Consider the following 16,571-nt stretch of genomic DNA (forward strand, 5'->3'; position numbering starts at 1 on the left):
GAGCCAGGAAAAATGTATGTCAGTAAAATGTACATATTTTCTTTAGGAATGTAGTGGACTAAAAGTAGTCAAAAATAGTAAAAGTACAGATAAGCCAAAAAACGACTTATTTTTACTTAGCTACTTTACACCACGGGATCAACTCAACACACTATGACACTTGTACCTACAGCCTATGGGGATTCACAGCAATATAAAATGGCAGGAGGCACAATTTTTAGGGTATAAAAACTGCTATGTAATGCATTAATAATGCATTATGGACTTGTCCTCGTACTCTGAATACTAATGACCATAGTGTACATGCTTGTGCGTTTGTGAGCGAATACATTAGCATATATAGATGTGACAGGTGCTTGAGGGTTCCACGGGCCTTGGATCAGTCTTTCATGTCTCCAAACGCAGCTCAGTTCTGACGCCGTCGGCAACATCAAACTAACTATATGGGTAAAGCATCAGTAAAACGCCACATCTAGGCTATGACTGTGATGTATATCATTATCAGCACAACAGTCGTGAAGTTGCAGCAGGTGATAGTCATTAGATGAAAACAGACATTTGATCATGATTGTTTCGATTATCATTGGGGATGGGGGTGTTCCTGCATGAAGTGGCATCAGAGAAACACAAAGCAACGCAAATCACATAGAAACAGCCATGAGACAGTCAGATAGCCTTTGGAACGGCAGTCTACGTTGTAAAGCTTTTATTGTGTAATATATATATATATCTCCAGTCAGCCCTTGATTGTTCCCCTTGATTGTAATAGAGCATATCTATTCTGTGGAGGTCAGCTAAACATGTGTATTCTGAACAGATTCATGGGGTAATCTCTGCAGCTCTACTGGAATATAGAACGACAGCTATCCGTGTTGTGACAGGTAGTCAGCGACATGAGGGGTGTTTTATAGTCCCTGTAGAGTTGCAGGGGAATTGGAGAGAATGAATAGGTTCGTGAGAAGTGAGCGAGGGATCCAACTTCCTATCGCATCAACTACCTACTGTATGTACAGTTCTGTATATTAAAGCTGAGAGGAAACCCTATTTCTAGATTCAGTACAATGACCAACCCTGCACTCACTTAAAGCCGATTGAATAGTATTTCCCACTCCTCGTTTCTGCGACTAAGCTGATAACACCGAGTTGTGATCCAATCATCCAACATTAAATCTAATCCTATAACATTCCAAGGAGACTGTGCAGTAACATTAATACATTCCTAACCTGTAATGTGTAGGTTATAAACACTCAAAAACAGATTCACAATCTGCACTGATGAACGCAGTAAACAGAATGAACAACCTTGTAGAGATCCTGCACAAGGTGAAAGGTGAAGACCAAGAGGGAGGAGAGGAGGATTGGATGCTGAGTCAAGTCACACCTTTTCTCTCCTCCTAAGCACTTAGCAGCTCCAGAACCTTACACTAGACCCCATTAAGTAGACAAGCATCACCAAGAGACCAAGTGAGTTAACCAAGTAGTGCAGGAAAATAAATGACCGTAAACTAGTTTCACTCAGGGAAATCAATTGCGGCCCAGTCAGCTCAGGCCCCAGAGCAATGTTCAGTCAGCAATATGCCTAAACACTCTTCTGTTGTCGTTTTTTACAGTTTGTCTCTAAAACATGAATCTATATACAATATTTCATATAGTTTTAATTGACGTTTGGTGTGTTCTAATAAGAGCAGGAAGAAAAGATCCACAGGCACATCTTATCCTATCCTGCAGGACTTCAAAACAAATACTAAAAACATCTTGTCTAAAGTCAACTTACCTCTTATGAAAGGTATTGTGAGGATGTAGACACAACACATGCCAGTAATCCATACAGAAGGTCTTTAATTTCCACATTTTTGGCTCCTACGTTCTCCTGCAAAAGATCAACAGGAGGCCACAATAAAGCGACTCAGAGCAGGTTAGTCCATGGTGCCAGGTGTAGGTTCCTGTGCCAGGTGTGGTATGTTCTTGTTAGCAGATCCAGTAAACATAATGGCACTACAGATATAAAATGTTGCCCAGTTGTTCACTGTGTGGATTGCCAGACATGGATTCTCCTCTTCTGGCAAACTGTCCTGGTCCTGAGCGGTAATACCTCTTTGGAACACTACAGAACTTCTATGGTCATCCGCAGGCCAGAACCAGAACAGCTCTGGACGAGTTTCAACAAACACCAACGTTAGATTCAGACTAAAACCTATTTGGATCGGTTTGGATCAACCCAAACCCAGTTGAAGTCAGGATCCGTCTCAAATAACTTGCACACTGTGGACTGCCTCAGCTCAGCTCTGCTCAGCTCGTATCCAGGTCACCCAAGCTGTCCTCTGTTCCCGTCCCTCCAGAGTGTGTCAGGCTGGGAGCCTGTGGGGAGGCATAGCTCTAGATCCACTGCTCCAGCAGGCACAGGTACTGTAGTGTGTTGGAGTGCAGAAGCACAGAGGACGAATCCTCCATACACCACACATCCCTCTCTTCTCTGCTCTGCTCGACACTGTCTCAACCAGGCTTAGAAATGGCCTATTCTTCTGCCTCCATCTCCTTCCTCCTCCTCTTTGGTCGCAGAAGCAAACTTTCTCGATAAAGGCAAGAGATGGTGGCTCCTCTGCCTCTATCACTCTCTCTCACTGTGTCTCTGACCCCCTCTTCTGCTCCTCCTTTTCCTCCTCTCTGACTAAACTGTCTCTCCTCCCTCAATCTCGGTACCTTAACATGGTCTCTCTCGCTCTCTCTCTCCTGAAGTGAAAAACAGCTGCTGCCATCCACACAGGACCTCCCAGAAATGTGCCGACTCTGGTTGCCGGGCAACACCATGGTACTACTGAAACTGCAAATGGAAGCTCTCTCATTGGCCCGACGTCGTCGATGGGGAGTGGCCACAATATTGCCCACGACTGCATGAGTGTACACCCATGCTGTAATCAGAAGAGGCAGAGGCTACAAGGGCTGAGTTGTTTTGGAAATAAAATCCTCTAAGGTAGAAGCAGGGCAAGCAATGTTGCTTTAAAGCAGCGATCAGCAGTTGAAACAACAAAGCGATTCCCCGCCCGTTTCAATGAAAAGCTGAAGGGTAGGGTTGGAGAAATGTAACCACTCAAATTCAGACGAAAGGACTGACCATTCATGATAACAAAATTATAGTTAACCATGTTTTGAGGCTATATACACTGCTCAAAAAAATAAAGGGAACACTAAAATAACACATCCTAGATCTGAATGAATTAAATATTCTTATTAAATACTTTTTTCTTGACATAGTTGAATGTGCTGACAACAAAATCACACGAAGAATTATCAATGGAAATCAAATTTATCAACCACATGGAGGTCTGGATTTGGAGTCACACTCAAAATTAAAGTGGAAAACCACACTACAGCTGATCCAACTTTGATGTAATGTCCTTAAAACAAGTCAAAATGAAGCTCAGTAGTGTGTGTGGCCTCCACGTGCCTGTATGACCTCCATTCAATGCCTGGGCATGCTCCTGATGAGGTGGCGGATGGTCTCCTGAGGGATCTCCTCCCAGACCTGGACTAAAGCATCCGCCAACTCCTGGACATGATGTCCCATATGTGCTCAATTGGATTCACGTCTGGGGAACGGGCGGGCCAGTCCATAGCATCAATGCCTTCCTCTTGCAGGAACTGCTGACACACTCCAGCCAGATGAGGTCTAGCATTGTCTTGCATTAGGAGGAACCCAGGGCCAACCGCACCAGCATATGGTCTCACAAGGGGTCTGAGGATCTCATCTCGGTATCTAATGGCAGTCAGGCTACCTCTGGCGAGCACATGGAGGCCTGTGCGGCCCCCAAAGAAATGCCACCCCACACCATGACTGAACCCACCGCCAAACCGGTCATGCTGGAGAATGTTGCAGGCAGCAGAACGTTCTCCACGGCGTCTCCAGACTGTCACGTCTGTCACGTGCTCAGTGTGAACCTGCTTTCATCCGTGAAGAGCACAGGGCGCCAGTGGCGAATTTGCCAATGTTGGTGTTCTCTGGCAGATGCCAAACGTCCTGCACGGTGTTGGGCTGTAAGCACAACCCCACCTGTGGACGTCGGGCCCTCATACCACCCTCATGGAGTCTGTTTCTGACCGTTTGAGCAGACACATGCACATTTGTGGCCTGCTGGAGGTCATTTTGCAGGGCTCTGGCAGTGCTCCTCCTGCTCCTGCTCCTGATGTAGCGGTCCTGCTGCTGGGTTTTTGGCCTCCTCCACGTCTCCTGATGTACTGGCCTGTCTCCTGGTAGCGCCTCCATGCTCTGGACACTACGCTGACAGACACAGCAAACCTTCTTGCCACAACTCGCATTGATGTCCCATCCTGGATGAGCTGCTCTGCCTGAGCCACTTGTGTGGGTTGTATAGACTCCGTCTCATGCTACCACTAGAGTGAAAGCACCGGCAGCATTCAAAAGTGACCAAAACATCAGCCAGGAAGCATAGGAACTGAGAAGTGGTCTGTGGTTATCACCTGCAGAACCACTCCTTTATTGGGGGTGTCTTGCTAATTGCCTATAATTTCCACCTGTTGTCTATCCATTTGCACAACAGCATGTGAAATTTATTGTCAATCAGTGTTGCTTCCTAAGTGGACAGTTTGATTTCACAGAAGTGTGATTGACTTGGAGTTACATTGTGTTGTTTAAGTGTTCCCTTTATTTTTGTTGAGCAGTGTAGTTGGTTTACATTTACTTTGTTTAAAAACATTGGAGTAAAATAAGCTTATATTTTGAATTCTGATGGGGTATGATAGTTAAACTAAGCTCATGGAGCATTTATTTGTTATATTTTTCAATAATCAATGGGTACATATAATTAATTTAAGTGGATGTAGCAACTGCTGATTGCCCCTTTAAACCATCACGGTCAATGAGGAATTGCAGCGAACACAATGGCACTTGAATTGTATAAGAGAATGAATATGCCTGGTCTCTACATGAAGCTATTTATAAAGTAATTGAATATCTGAGGTGTGAATGGACACATGAGAATAGGTGGTATGAAGAGTATCGGCAGAGGTATGCAGGAAGAAAATACAATGGAATAGAAATGGAATTTATTAAATTGGACGGAGGTGACAGAACAATGCCCTGGATCAAACCGGTGCAAATCATCATCATCACCACAATGTTCAAACGAGGAGCGGCACACGGTTGAGCAACGACAGATGAGAGAAACACAGCTTCTCCGATCGACTGGTGATTTGCACTTGAGGACAAGCACGGGTCTGTTCTCTGTGCGTCTGAGAAGCCGTGTCAGACTGTTGTACCACGCTGTCCCAGTGTCCATGAGAAACAGGGGTAAGGAGGAGGCCCGGGCCTCTCATCATTATTCAACCCCTATCCATCATCACCATCCCCCATACTGCTTCACACATGCATACGCATGCATGCACACGGAGGCAGACACACACACACACACACACACACACACACACACACACACACGCACACACGCACACACGCACACACGCACACACGCACACACGCACACACACACACACACACACACACGCACACACGCACACACACGCACAAAAGGTTCCTGTTGATCTGGGCATTTTGCTCCCTCTCCCACTGACTGGCAGTCATGGCTTTCCCCCTTTCACACACTTCCTGGAATAAAATGGGCTTCCTGTGATCCAGAAGACCCAGTCCACGTCACCCAGAAACACAACACAAAGAGACAGGCAGCAACACTGAACACCTCTTGTGAGCCGAGACAATGAGGAATTAATTAATGCAAACAATCAATCAGTAGCTTATCACAAAGCATGGGTGCCCCATTTATACGCATCTCACAAAATTAACCACACACACAGACAGTTCAATTGTCTCTTTTTAGTCACGACTTGTGCCTCGAATGCATAATGCATTCTACTGAACTGACGCTGTGGACTGCCAACAAGTAGGCTATTGTTTGACTGCTAAATTATTGCATTTTCATTTAGTGTGAATTTACTAAAAAACATTGCGAAAGTAACCTATTCAATTAGAGACAACGCAAATGCACAGAGGTATGGATTCATCAACATCAACGGTGGATTTATGAACTTACACACACTTACACATGTTTTTCAGATGGCCGCGATTGTTTCATCCCATCTCAATAGTCATACAGACAAATCCATTGGAGCATCAAGTCTCTAATTGACGTGAAGAGCACGACAGGCGTTAGTGTGGGTGGGTCTCTGTGATCCCGGCACTTTAGAGTGTGTGTCTGAGGGGGAAGAGCGATGGGAGAATCAACTGGTCAACACATGGGTCCGATTCATACACATGAACGGCTGGGATCTCTTTCAGGGCCCGATGAGCACATGAACCACAACGCATCTCTGAGCATACAGACAGCAGTGTTTTTGCCACATGAGAAGAGATATATATACACACACACACACTCACATATATGTGTTCGATGAGCAGGTGTCCACATACTTTTGGTCATGTAGAATATGTACAGTACCATTCAAAAGTTTGGACACACCTACTCATTCAAGGCTCTTTCTTCAGTTTTTACTCGTTCTTTAGTTCAGGACTGAGCTAGGGAAACCCTGTTCCGGATAATAAATGCTTTCAGCAATAGTCACTAAGCATACACTATATACATGTATGTGGACAAAGCTTCAAAATTAGTGGATTCGGCTATTTCAGCCACACCCGTTGCGGACAGGTGCACAAAATCGAACACACCGCCATGCAATCTCCATAGAGAAACATTGGCAAAAGAATGGCCCGTACTGAAGAGCTCAGTGACATTCAACCTGGCACAGTCATAGGATGCCACCGTTCCAACAAGTCAGTTCGTCAAATTTCTACCCTGCTAGAGCTGCCCCGGTCAACTGTAAGTGGTGTTATCGTGAAGTGGAAAGGTCTAGGAGCAACATCGGCTCAGCCACACAAGCTCACAGAACGGGACTGCCGAGTGCTGATCGTCTGTCCTCAGTGGCAACACTCCCTACCGAGTTCCAAACTGACACTGGAAATAACGTCAGCACAAGAACTCTTCGTCGGGAGCTTCAAGAAATGGGTTTCCATGGCCGTGCAGCCGCACACATGCCTAAGATCACCAAGCGTCGGCTGGAGTGGTGTAAAGCTCGCCGCCATTACACTCTGAAGCAGTGGAAACGCGTTCTCTGGAGTGATGAATCATGCTTCACAATTGTTTATTTTATTTTACCTTTATTTAACTAGGCAAGTCAGTTAAGAACAAATTCATATTTTCAATGACGGCCTAGGAACAGTGGGTTAACTGCCTGTTCAGGGGCAGAACGACAGATTTGTACCATGTCAGCTCGGGGGTTTGAACTTGCAACCTTCCGGTTACTAGTCCAACGCTCTAACCACTAGGCTACAATCTGGCAGTCACACAGACAAATCTGGGTTTGGCGGATGCCAGGAGAACGCTACCGAATGCATAGCGCCAACCGAACAGTTTGGTGGAGGAATAACGGTGTGTCCCCCCAGGGTGCGTTTTGGTTTTTCCCCTAGCACTACACAGCTGATTCAACTAATGGGGGCAGGACCGAGTTTAGGAAACCCTGAGCTAGAAGACAAATGCGGCTTGGTGCTGTATTAAAATGAATTTGCTGGTCCAGCAAACTGAAAGTCGGGTAAAGGGCACACCGTGGACTTGAGCAATCAATCAGAATGAATGAGCTGATCTGCTTGACATGCTCTCACTGTCTCTATTGTCCAGGGCACTGCGGTCTGCTAATACAGACCGATATGGGGCATTATAGTAGTGTGACACCCACTCGTTTTAACATTTCTAGTCAATCACTGATAATCCACCAGGGGAATCTCATTGCGTCCAGCCGTCCACTAAGAGGGAGATGTGAACGTGAAGTCAATAATCACAAAGAGAAATGGCCCCTGCCCAGCGCCCTGTACGTTGAGAGGAAGCCTACAGATCAGCACTTCTACATGGGGTAGGGTGACCCAGGAGAGGAGTCTGGCTTCAGGGGTGGATGAGGAGATGAGAAGCAGTGGTCGATCTATAGGGTGTTGGAAAGGAAATATGGTGGAATAAGGTGTAGAGAGACAGTGACAGAATAAATCAGGGAGAAAGAAATGGGAAGACGGATGGAAGGGTGTTAATGCAGATACAGGAGGGATTTACATCCTGTTCCCAGGCCGTCATAGAAAATAATAATTTGTCTAGTTAAATTAAAAATGTACAATTTTGGGGGGATGAAGTAATGGAGGGATGGTAGAAGTTAAAGAGGGCTAACTATGATTATACTTAGTCTCTCATATGATCAAGGAGGGTGTTTTTATCAGCCTGATCATTGTGTAACTAAGAACAAGGAGTCATATCAGTGTGCTCCCACACAGCAAAAGCCAACCTGCATGGTTATGCCTTAGAATTGCACTCCCCCTAGTGGCAGCTACAGTAGCTCCAGTCTTCCGGCAAATGTCTGCGGCAGTAAAAAGGGGAAACCTAGTCAGTTGTACAACTGAAAGCATTCAACTGAAATGTGTCTTCCGCATTTAACCCAACCCCTCTGAATCAGAAGGCAGTACAGACACGCGCAACATTTCCTCCCTGCACTAAAGTTAAACTGCCTGAATACAAAGCGTAATATTTGGTGGTAAATCCAACACAACACATCAATGAGTACCACTCCTATTCCTATTTTCAAGTATGGTGTTGGCTGCATCATGCTACGGGTATTCCTGTCATCAGCAAGGACTAGGGATTTTTTAAAATAATAAATATAAACGGTTTAGAGCTAAGTAGAGGCAAAATTATATAGGAAAACCGGGTTCATTCTGCTTTCCAACATACACTGGGATACAAATGCACCTTTCAGCAAGACAATAACCTAAATCACAAGGCCAAATATACACTGGAGTTGCTTACCAAGACAACATTGAATGATCATGAGTGGTCTAGTTACAGTTTGGCAAGACTTTAAAATGGCTATTTAGCAACGATCAACAACCAACTTGACAGAGCTAGAATCATTTTTAAAACAATCCAGGTGTGCAATGCTCTTAGAGACTTACCCAGAAAGACTTGCAGCTGTAATTGCTGCCAAAGTTGATTCTAACATGTATTGACTCAGGGTGTACGAAAGCTTATTACATTTCGAAAAATTTGCAAAGATTTCTAAAAACATGTTTTCACTTTGTCATTAAGTGTGTAAATATGTGAGAAAATTAATATATTTAATATATTTTCAATTCAGGCCGTAACACAAAATGTGCAACAAGTCAAGGGGTATGAATACTTTCTGAAGGCACTGTAGCTGTTTTGTATGCAAGACCATTGGGGAAAGGGGAATTGTAGAGAGGAGTATCGAGAGGATTGTCTTACATGTATGCTAGTTACAGTATAGAAGGGCAGATGGGATCATACAGTAGCAGAGCAGCGGGGAGATTCTCTAACGCAGTTCACAGTGAAATCTCTCTTATCACAGAGATAACACACTACAGATGTCAAGTCTTAAAGCACCATGCAGAAGAGAGGAGGAGGGGAGAGAGAGTAAATGAAGGGGAGGACGGAGAATGGAGAGAAAGAAAGACGGGGGGGGAAGAGAGGGAGACAGGGAGAGAAAGAAAGAGGAGAGTAGAGGACGAAAGAGAGATGGAGGGAGAAATGAGAGATCAAAAGAAAGCAAAAAAAGAGACAAGGGGGAGGAAGGAGAGAAGAAAGACTAGCATAAAACTGGAGGAGTGTTTAAAAGTAGAGCGCAGAAAGCGAGGGAGCAGAAGAAAGAGGAGAGATCCAGGGCAGCAGGGTGGAGGTGGTATCCATGTCCTCCCGGTCTTTAATCCTACTATCGTGAAGGCCATACACTTACTGAGCCAGTGTAACAGAACTGATGGAGAACAATGTCTTCCCTGTCAAAGAGAGCATAAGACATCCGACAGAGCCCAAACATGTGTCACCTGCATTGTTTGCTGCATTGTTTGCTGTTTGGGGTTTTAGGCTGGGTTTCTGTACAGCACTTTGAGATATCAGCTGATGTACGAAGGGCTATATAAATAAATTTGATTTGATTTGATTTGATTTGTTTCACATACAGTATGTGTAACACAACATACGCATTACAATGACTTGTTTCGTTTCACCATTTATGTCAATAAAGAGTGAGGCGATAAAGCATTTCTCATGATTTTGTGAGTGACGTTTATATTTGGTTGACATCGGAATGGTTTATAAGTCAGACTATGCACAGTAATTTGAGTGTATCGCGTGTACAGTGTAGCATAATGTTGTGACAACATTGCACACAACTGTGACGCTCTAAATTCATGATAAATTCATGATTATCTAGTGCCAAGTAAATCCACAGAAATTCCTGTCCTGAAAACAAAGGATGATAAATATTACACATGCATGCTTTTAGACCTATATCGGTTGAAGACAACCACATGCAATAAGAGTTTCAGTCACAATACAGTGAAAATAAATGTGCTAATGTAAGCAATGTTTGTAATTACATAACAGTGTAGCATGTACATATACTTCCCCATAAACGTGTATATTTGGCTTAGGGAACAAAATGTTCTGCAGGTGCTTGCTGCTCTGTGAAACCGTCCTCCCCACTGTGCTCTGTGCCTGATGCTGCTATTGGCAATGTTAGGGGCCTATTATGGGATGTCACAATCCACGGACACATAAAACACTAGAGTATACCCCTGAGAGAACTACAGCTCCCTGATACATACCCCTGAGAGAACTACAGCTCCCTGAGATAACTACAGCTCCCCGAGACATACCCCTGAGAGAACTACAGCTCCCCGAGACATACCCCTGAGAGAACTACAGCTCCCCGAGACATACCCCTGAGAGAACTACAGCTCCCCGAGACATACCCCTGAGAGAACTACAGCTCCCCGAGACATACCCCTGAGAGAACTACAGCTCCCCGAGACATACCCCTGAGAGAACTACAGCTCCCCGAGACATACCCCTGAGAGAACTACAGCTCCCCGAGACATACCCCTGACAGAACTACAGCTCCCTGAGACATACCCCTGAGAGAACTTCAGCTCCCTGAGACATACCCCTGAGAGAACTACAGCTCCCTGAGACATACCCCTGAGAGAACTACAGCTCCCTGAGACATACCCCTGAGAGAACTACAGCTCCCTGAGACATACCCCTGAGAGAACTACAGCTCCCTGAGACATACCCCTGAGAGAACTACAGCTCACTGAGACATACCCCTGACAGAACTACAGCTCCCTGAGACATACCCCTGAGAGAACTACAGCTCCCTGAGACATACCCCTGAGAGAACTACAGCTCCCTGAGACATACCCCTGAGAGAACTACAGCTCCCTGAGACAACTACAGCTCCCTGAGACAACTACAGCTCCCTGAGACAACTACAGCTCCCTGAGACATACCCCTGAGAGAACTAGCGGAGAGAGCGTTACCCTGAGTGTGTTCCAAACATTCTCTTAATATTGGACGGCATATTCTGTCATAATGCCCACTACTACTAGTACACTTCTCTATGATGGCAGGGGACAGTGGCCCAGGGCAGGGTGAGAGAGTGACAGTGTTATTGTGACTGTTGCATCCATGCAGCCTGTGTGCGTGTAGTGAGCGACTTGTAGGACTGTGGCAACGTGCCCCATGTGCTGACTAGATCATATGAAACAGAATGCTCTGTGTAGTGTCTGGCCAAGCAGTGACATCGGCACGCTTTGCAAAGTCACGGTCTTACGTAATAGCCAGCTTGAGCATGGGGGGTCAAATGTGTGAATTTAAGTGTGCTCTCTCTAATTCTCTCTTTCTCGCTTTCTTTCTCTCTCTCTCAGAGGACCTGAGCCCTAGTACCATTCCTTAGGACTACCTGACATGATGACTCCTTGCTGTCCCCAGTCCACCTGGCCGTGCTGCTGCTCCAGTTAACTGTTCTGACTTATTATTATTGGACCATGCTGGTCATTTATGAACATTTGAACATATTGGCCATGTTCTTTTATAATCTCCATCCGGCACAGCCAGGAGAGGACTGGCCACCCCACATAGCCTGGTTCCTCTAGGTTTTGGCCTTTCTGGGGAGTTTTTCCTAGCCACCGTGCTTCTACACCTGCACTGCTTGCTGTTTGGGGTTTTAGGCTGGGTTTCTGTACAGCACTTTGAGATATCAGCTGATGTACGAAGGGCTATATAAATACATTTGATTTGATTTTGATTTGATTGAAAATAAAAGTTTCCTACTTCCATGAAATGGAATTTGTATTCATCACTTCATCTGAAATGATAGAATGTAATCGGATACGAGCCAAACGTTGGCCGTGGCAGTATGTTATGCAGTCGCTCTCTGACTAAGCAGGCCTGTGCCTGACTCTGCTGTTCCAGTGCTGTGTTGTGTGTTGCCGTGTCCTCCGGCTAAAAGCAGAGAAATGTGCTGCCAGTGCCTGGCGGCGATGGTGACACATGGTTTTTCATCTGCCAGCCTCATGAGCGTAGGTGCTGGCATCGTCGGGACAGCGGCTTCACAATGCCGTCTAGCAGTTAATAACGGGGTATGGGCATCCCTGCATCGATGCCTAAGCCTTCCAGCTACACTACAGCTGCAGCACATGCCTCCAGAGAATCTTTGACATTATTTCAGTCAACCGTGAGGTCCCAGAATGTACACCCACAATGTCCCACTATGTAATTGTTTTGACTCAACTCTTTCAAATGTGTAGATCTGATCCAGCACAGGAAAGCAATAATAGCTCTTAGTTGATATGCTATGAAGAAAGGTTACAGTATGTTAGTACAATAGACGATTAGACATTATGCCTAACAAGCATTATAGCTGGCCCAGATAGGGAGATGACAAAGCATGCTTCAAGTCACATTTCTTTCATGACCTGGAAGTGAAATGGTGTGGTCTGTGTGACAGGAAATACTTGAACTAAATGACTATTATGTAGCCTGCTGTATCTGCACACAGTCAGTTGAAGTCTACCAGTGCAGAGGTAAGTGGTGAGACCAGGGTGCATTTTACATGCACTCTGATAGAGCAGCAGGCACTGCTAGCTGGGGGACTGAACCGTGTTGGGGCTGGGCAACAATACTAATACAAAATATATACAGACCTAGGAAATAAGGAAAGACAGTCAACAAACTGTTTAAATGAAAAAAAATTAAATGACTGATTTACAGATATTTTTGGAGAGACATGGCTGTAGTATTTTTCACACATTTCTCCCGGAGCACGTAGTCAAACTTATTTAAGTATAGCATAGCCTAAATGTCCCCTATGCAACCCTTAGCCATGCACTTCACATCTACCCTACAACCCTGTCTGTTCTGCACATCGCATCTACCCTACAACCCTGTCTGTTCTGCACATCGCATCTACCCTACATCCCTGTTTGTTCTGCACATCGCATCTACCCTACAACCCTGTCTGTTCTGCACATCGCATCTACCCTACAACCCTGTCTGTTCTGCACATCGCATCTACCCTACAACCCTGTCTGTTCTGCACATCGCATCTACCCTACAACCCTGTCTGTTCTGCACATCGCATCTACCCTACAACCCTGTCTGTTCTGCACATCGCATCTACCCTACAACCCTGTCTGTTCTGCACATCGCATCTACCCTACAGCCCTGTCTGTTCTGCACATCGCATCTACCCTACAACCCTGTCTGTTCTGCACATCGCATCTACCCTACAACCTTGTCAGTTCTGCACATCGCATCTACCCTACAACCCTGTCTGTTCTGCACATCGCATCTACCCTACATCCCTGTTTGTTCTGCACATCGCATCTACCCTACAACCCTGTCTGTTCTGCACATCGCATCTACCCTACAACCCTGTCTGTTCTGCACATCGCATCTACCCTACAACCTTGTCTGTTCTGCACATCGCATCTACCCTACAACCCTGTCTGTTCTGCACATAATATAATAATAATATATGCCATTTAGCAGACGCTTTTATCCAAAGCGACTTACAGTCATGTGTGCATACATTCTACGACATCGCATCTACCCTACAACCTTGTCTGTTCTGCACATCGCATCTACCCTACAGCCTTGTCTGTTCTGCACATCGCATCTACCCTACAGCCTTGTCTGTTCTGCACATCGCATCTACCCTACAGCCTGGTCTGTTCTGCACATCGCATCTACCCTACAACCTTGTTAGTTCTGCACATCGCATCTACCCTACAACCTTGTCTGTTCTGCTGGCCTGAGGACAACAGGGGTTTCCTTCTTGAGGGATACGGGTTCTACATTGGAACTCTAGAAGGAAACTGGCCTGACAGTTAAATTGGGGAGGTGCCCCAAGCCAAACACTCCTTGAGTCAGAGTATAGTATACAGATTTGTGTCAAACTGACAAGCATCTCTATGCGCCTAAAGAGATGGCAACAACTGCAGTTCATGTTACACAACGAGCGTGTGTGTGGCAAAGTAAGTGTGTGTGTGTGTTTTGACCACATCCCTCCTTTAAAGCCCCAGTCCAGAGATGCTACATCCATTTTTGTACTGTTAAATTCATGACATATAGCGATGGATTCTTGAAGAACATAACGTAGAAATTCCTCATTAGCTTCGTTCAACTATTGTACCGCATCAGAAACCAAAATAATCTATTTTTTCCTCAAATGTTTGTAAACAATGGCAAAGGTAGACAAAAAACATGATTAAAACTATCATTTGGATCTCATGGAGGGTCAGTCCTTGTATCCATAGCTCTGTCTATAAACTCGATAGTCACAAATGTTTTTTTTGTTTTGGATCTGTACTCCAGCACTTTCGATTTGAAATGATACAATGACTACGAGGTTAAGGTGAGGACTGTCCGCTTTCATTTTAGGGTATTTCCATCCATATCAGGTGAACAATTTAGAAATGACAGCACTTTTTGTACATAGTTCCCCCATTTTAGGGGACCAAAGGTATTGGGACAAATGAACTTAAATGTGTATTAAAGTAGTAAAGAATGAAGTATTTGGTCCAATATCCACAGCACACATTGACAACATCAAACGTTTGTGTTGGCTTGCATTTGCCGTTTGTTTTGGTTGTGTTTCCGATTATTTTGTGCCAGATTGAAATGAATGGTAAATTAATGAATATAATATGTTTCTAAACACGTCTACATTAACGTGGATGCTACCATGATTATGGATTGTCCTGAATGATGAATAATGAATCACACAAATATCATACCCTCAAGACATCCTAACCTCTCACCATTACAATAATAGGTGAGTTTTATTTGTAACTTTCTCACTCATCATTATTCACAATTCATTCATGAATATCTGTTATCATGGTAGCATCCACATTAACAGAAGTGTTTAGACATATACAGTATCAGTGAAAAGTTTGGACACACCGACTCATTCAAGGGTTTTTCATTATTTAGTTACCCCTGCTGCAGAGGAAAAGTTCATTAGAGTTACCAGCACCAGAAATGTTTGCCTAAATAAATGAATCAGAGTTCACGTAACAGACACATTTCAACATCAGCTGTTCAGAGGAGACTGCGTGAATCAGGCCTTCATGGTCAAATTGCTAGAAAATAAACCACTCCTAAAGGAAACCAATGAGAAAAGGCTTGCTTGGGCCAAGAAACACGAGCAATGGACATTAAACTGGTGGAAATCAGTTTTTGGATTTTTGGTTCCAACCACCGTGTCTTTGTGAGACGCAGAGTAGGTGAACAGATGATTTCCGCATGTGTGGTTCCCACCGTGAAGCATGGAGGAGGTGGTGCAATGGTGCTTTACTGATGACGCTGTCTCTGATTTATTTAGAATTCAAGGCACACTTAACCAGCATGGTTACCACAGCATTCTGCAGCAATATGCCATCCCATCTGGCTTGCGCTGAGTGAGAATATCAATTATTTTTCAACAGGACTCTTGGCTGCTGTTACACACCTCCAGGCTGTGTAAGGGCAATTTGACCAAGAGGGAGAGTGATGAGTGCTACATCACCCGACCTCAACCCAATTGAGATTGTTTGGGATGAGTTGGACCGCAGAGTGATGGGAAAGCAGCCAACAAGTGATCAGCATATCTGGGAACTCCTTCAAGACTGTTGGAAAAGCATTCCAGATTAAGCTGGTTGAGATAATGCCAAGCGTGTGTAAAGCTGTCAAGGCAAAGGGTGACTACGTTGAAGTATCTCAAATATAAAATATAATTTTGATTTGTTTAACACTTTTTTGGCTACTACATGATTCCATATGTGTTATTTTATAGTTTTGATGTCTTCACTACAACATAGGAAATAGTAAAAATGAAGAAAAACCCTGGAATGAGTAGGTGTGTCCAAACATTTGACTGGTTGTCCTTTCAGTCCCCTAAAATGAAGGGACTATGTACAAAAAGTGCACTAATTTCTAAACGGTTCACCCGATATGGTTGAAAATACCCTCAAATTAAAACTGACAGTCTGCGCTTTAAGCCCATAGTCACTGTATAATTTCAAATCGCTGGAGTACAGAATCAAAACAACCAAAAATGTGTCACTGTCCCAATATTTTTGGAGCTCACTGTATTTCTCAAGCCCCATTCCTCAGCTGTTTACCAAAACAAGTGACGGGGAGTGTTTTGTTATTGTTTATTCACCCACAGTG

General features: G+C 44.5%; 1 protein-coding gene across 5 annotated transcripts in view; it reads right to left on the minus strand.

Moving 5' to 3' along the window:
* Window positions 1–16,571, minus strand: part of LOC118361403 (IQ motif and SEC7 domain-containing protein 1-like) — a 182,404-nt gene that overhangs the window by 68,968 nt on the left and 96,865 nt on the right. Inside the window, exon 1 of one of the 5 annotated variants that reach the window (XM_035741298.2) lies at window positions 1,775–2,731. The exons of the other annotated variants lie outside the window; for them this stretch is intronic. Within the exon in view, the coding sequence (XP_035597191.2) occupies window positions 1,775–1,851 (77 nt within the window). The 5' untranslated portion in view covers window positions 1,852–2,731. Of the gene's footprint in view, window positions 1–1,774; window positions 2,732–16,571 lie in introns of those variants that run through there. 5 annotated transcript variants of the gene reach the window in all.

The sequence above is a fragment of the Oncorhynchus keta genome, chromosome 28 (genome assembly GCF_023373465.1).
Source record: "Oncorhynchus keta strain PuntledgeMale-10-30-2019 chromosome 28, Oket_V2, whole genome shotgun sequence".
NCBI lineage: Eukaryota > Metazoa > Chordata > Actinopteri > Salmoniformes > Salmonidae > Oncorhynchus > Oncorhynchus keta.